General features: G+C 38.2%; 1 protein-coding gene across 3 annotated transcripts in view; it reads right to left on the reverse strand.

The window, feature by feature from the left end:
• Positions 1 to 1252: 1252 nt before the first annotated feature.
• Positions 1253 to 3935, reverse strand: part of rundc3aa (RUN domain containing 3Aa) — a 25351-nt gene continuing 22668 nt past the window's right edge. For 2 of the 3 annotated variants that reach the window (XM_015023684.1, XM_015023681.1), the window contains exons 9-11: positions 3117 to 3230; positions 2650 to 2756; positions 1253 to 2019 (exon numbers count right to left, since the gene is read on the reverse strand). In XM_015023684.1, coding sequence (XP_014879170.1) covers positions 1877 to 2019; positions 2650 to 2756; positions 3117 to 3230 — 364 coding nt within the window. In that variant the 3' untranslated portion in view covers positions 1253 to 1876. The remainder of the gene's footprint in view (positions 2020 to 2649; positions 2757 to 3116; positions 3231 to 3935) is intronic. The other variant, XM_015023682.1, reaches the window with a different exon arrangement.

Genomic DNA, 3935 nt, shown 5'->3' on the forward strand with positions numbered 1-3935 from the left:
ACCGAACCTACGCCCTTGATTTAAACCCAGACCTTACAGGAGTTCACAGTGGCCTCACATTGTCCTTATATTTTACATACCGTAATACTTTTAAGCAAAAAAAATCTTGAGTTATTGCACATTTATACATCTATACATAACTTCTAGTTAACATCTGGACTTTCTCCCATTTACTTTGATTCCCTGCGGTAAAATTTCTTTCTTTTTTTTAAGGTTTTGTCAGCTCTAGCTGAATTTATTTAGCAGCTACCATACCAGAAAGTGGGTTGTGAGAAAGGGGGAAGAAAAGAAAGGTCTGAAAGGTAATCGGGCCGGGACTCGAACCCGTGACTGCCGGTCGAGGACTTAAAGACCGCTTCCGGTAGAATTTCTATCCAGCCAATCAGCGAACAGATGTGGAAGTTGTGAACGTTGACGTCGAATTCCTGCACTGTTTTGGAATCATAGTCAACGTGTCGGAGGACGTGGACGAAGCCTTTCAGTCCGTGTTAGCCACGCTTCCAAATATTTAATTAGCATCAACAGCCATCGTGTTCGGCTCCGTACTTCTCTCTTTGCGATGAAGGATGGTTATTTACGTACGCTGCTTCCGGTAAGCTTAATATCGCCGAAATGGCGCATTATTACACACGTCACGGACAAACGTTAGCCATTAGGTACAATGTAAAACTTCAGTATAGTCCACAAGAGTCAAAATAGTGAAAATATAACACACAATGTAAAGTGTAACTTAGTATTTAATTGGGGAAAAATAATTTGTGAATATAACTTGACTTTGGCAAAGGTTTGGCTAATATTCAACTAAACTCAAGTTCAGTGAATATTTGGATTTATATTGAATTACAATGTTGACTTTAATCAAATAATTTAAGTGGATTTATCTTTTTTCATGTAGTCATGCATATAATTTAAATAAGCTGAGGGGGTTTTGAGGTGAAAACATTTTGTATTGATTATTTCACTGATAAAATTGGAAAAATGTCTTGTTATAAGTGTAATAATCTCCCAATGGAAGAAACACTTTTAAAAACCAATAATAAGGAATTATTTACCTAAAATAAGTTCCTATATCTTGCTGAAAAATCACTTGTAAGCTATTCAAGTGTACAAAGATATTCGGAGTAGGAACTACACAAATTTGGTGAGATTTTGTGTTTTTGCAGTGTGGTCGAAATGGTTTCAAACAACATACAAGTCTACCACTAGATGGAACCAGAGTAATGTTCAGCACATGTTTTTGCTCAGACACAAATAATGGAAAAAGGCAGTTTATTGCAACAGAAAAATTCAAACTGTAGACAAGTGAGAAGAAAATACTGCTGTACCAAAAACTAAATGGTCAAAATCAAAACGATTTTGGGTCAAAATCAAAACGAATCTTATGCAGCAGCTTATATCTGTATAAAACCGATGAATACTGGAGAGGTTTGTGGTGTTAAAGAATTAAAACCAGAATATAATGCACTGTCAGCGGATTTTCAGCCGGTTTCATTCAGTCATGCTATTTAGAAAATACTGCTGAGTGTATTCCGACATCCACATGTCTTAATGTTACTCTTAAAATCACCTTCTTGTGCTGTTTTGGTTATACTTTTCACATGATAATTCAACAGAACAGGCAAACACAGACAAAGCTGTGGCAAGACTATTGATATTTAAAAAAAAAAAGAGGTAAACAGATGTGTTGCATGGTTTTTAGATGTGTGGATTGATCTGAAATAACAGAATATACGGGAAAAAACAGCTTCCTGGAGCGTAAAAATCCAGATGTGATGCCTTAACGTTCCTGTTTTTGTTTAATCAACGTGGGAATGTGGCAGGTTTTGGTCGACGCAGCATCGGTTAGGGGGCGGTTAAGTTGTTGCTCTGGGGGCTCCTAGCTGGGAGAGAGCGCAGGGCTGGGCTCAGTGCTGATGTTCACCAAACACTCGCTGGACTTCAGGCTCGCCAGAGACTTGGAGCTCGGTAAGGAGGCCAGCGAGCCGCAGAGCCCCAGCATGGAGGGAGTGTTGTCTTTTCCTGCAGAAAACACCAGAAAATCCCAAGTTTGTGAATAGTTTACGCTGCCTACGCAAACCAGCGTACGGTGGGATGAAACCGGCCTTTGTGCAGATATAAGCATGGGTGGCTGCTACTATGAGGCTTTTATACAGCGATCCGAGGCGTGGAAAGGCAGCAGGATTTTATTTTAACATTGTTACACATGTGGACTTTGTCAAAATTGGTTTGTTTATTCTTCCAATTCATTTGTATCATCAAGGAGTTTGTTCATCATGATTTTTCTTACTGTCCTATGTTTTGGTTTACGCAACAAAAACACAAAATTACGAAGTACTTTTGGTCTAGTACACTTGAAATAAGACAAAACTAACTTACAAGTAACTTTTCAGCTAGATATTGTAGTTGTTTTAGGTGAATAATTCCTTAATATTGATGAAAAAGTTCTGGTTTGACGGTCAGATTTTCACACTTATAACAAGGGAAAAAAGTCAAGTTGTAAGTGAAATAATGTACCAGTGGAACTTGAACTTTTTAATCAATATTAAGGAATTATTGACTTAAAACAAGCTGCTGTATCTTGAGTTTGAGCACTGCACCACCGACTGTAAAACATAATGCATGGTAAATGTTCAGCATCAGCAGTTTTACCCGCTGAGGTCCAGTCAGCATCTCCGTTCTGCCTCCCATCCGTTTTCTGGGAGTCGGAGTTCAGACTGACCTGAGGAGAAAGTTGATCCAGGCTATGGAAACTCCTCCTTGACGAAAAACACAAAAAATAAGCTATAATAACGCTGCAAAAACACAAAGTCTTACCAAGTACTTTAGTTTCTAGTAAAATATCTTAGTGCATTTGAAATAAGACAAAACTAACTCACAAGTAACTTTTAAGCAAGATATATGAGTTTTTTTGAGTCAATAATATCTTAGAAAATTTTTGAAGCAAGCTCCTATATCTTGCTGAAAAGTTACTTATGAGCTAGTTTGGTCTTGTTTCAAGTGCACCAAGATATTTTACTTGAAACTAGACTAAAGAGTTTGTGTTTTTGCTGTGAAGTCATAAATAATTTGAATGAATTCATCCAGAAACAGTATTTTACAGTGCAAAGAGGTTTTACCTGCGGAACAGCTTGACATCACCTTGGTTGTTTGTGATGGTGGACCACTGGTTGACGAGTGGGATGGCGAGATCTTTAGCCAGATGGGAGGAGTCACAAGGCATGAGGGCGGAGCTGCAGGGAGAAAAAGGTTTACTGTGAGAAAATAATATTTTTATCCTACAAGAACCTGAGTTATACAGAGTAATTATGAGCTGTTTTTATGTTATTTGTAACAGAAATCAGTGAGAGAAACCACAGTTTGAAAATAATTACATAAATGAATGAAATTGTGAGTAAAATGGTTCACAAAATCAAACCACAGTTTTTATTTGACTTCTTCAACTTTTCCCATAAACAATAAACCAGCAGATTATAATAAACCAGCTAATCTAAGGAACCATGACGCATGCACTGCATACTTCTCAGAAATTATGAATTAGTTTTTAATGGGTAGTAAAGTGAAGTATCCAGCATGACAGCTCTAAGGACGGGATGCCAAAAGTGACAAAACTCTAAGAATACATTGACACAGCAAGAAAATGCAACCCATCCATCCAACCATCTTCTGTACACCCTTATCCCTTATTGGGGTCGGGAGGGTCGCTGGTGCCTATTCCCAGCTAACGTTTCGGGTGAGAGGCGGGGTCACCCTGGACAGGTCGCCAGTCTGTCCCAGGGCAACACAGAGACACACAGGACAAACAACCATGCATACACACACACTCACACCTATGGGCAATTTGGAGAGGCCGAAAATGCAACCCAGATCTGCTTTTTTTTTTTTTTTTTTTTTTTTTTAAATTAAATTTTTTTTGTTTGAAAACCCCCATTTTTTTT

Source organism: Poecilia latipinna, unplaced genomic scaffold, assembly GCF_001443285.1.
Source record: "Poecilia latipinna isolate Pla-1442-1.1 unplaced genomic scaffold, P_latipinna-1.0 Scaffold3387, whole genome shotgun sequence".
NCBI lineage: Eukaryota > Metazoa > Chordata > Actinopteri > Cyprinodontiformes > Poeciliidae > Poecilia > Poecilia latipinna.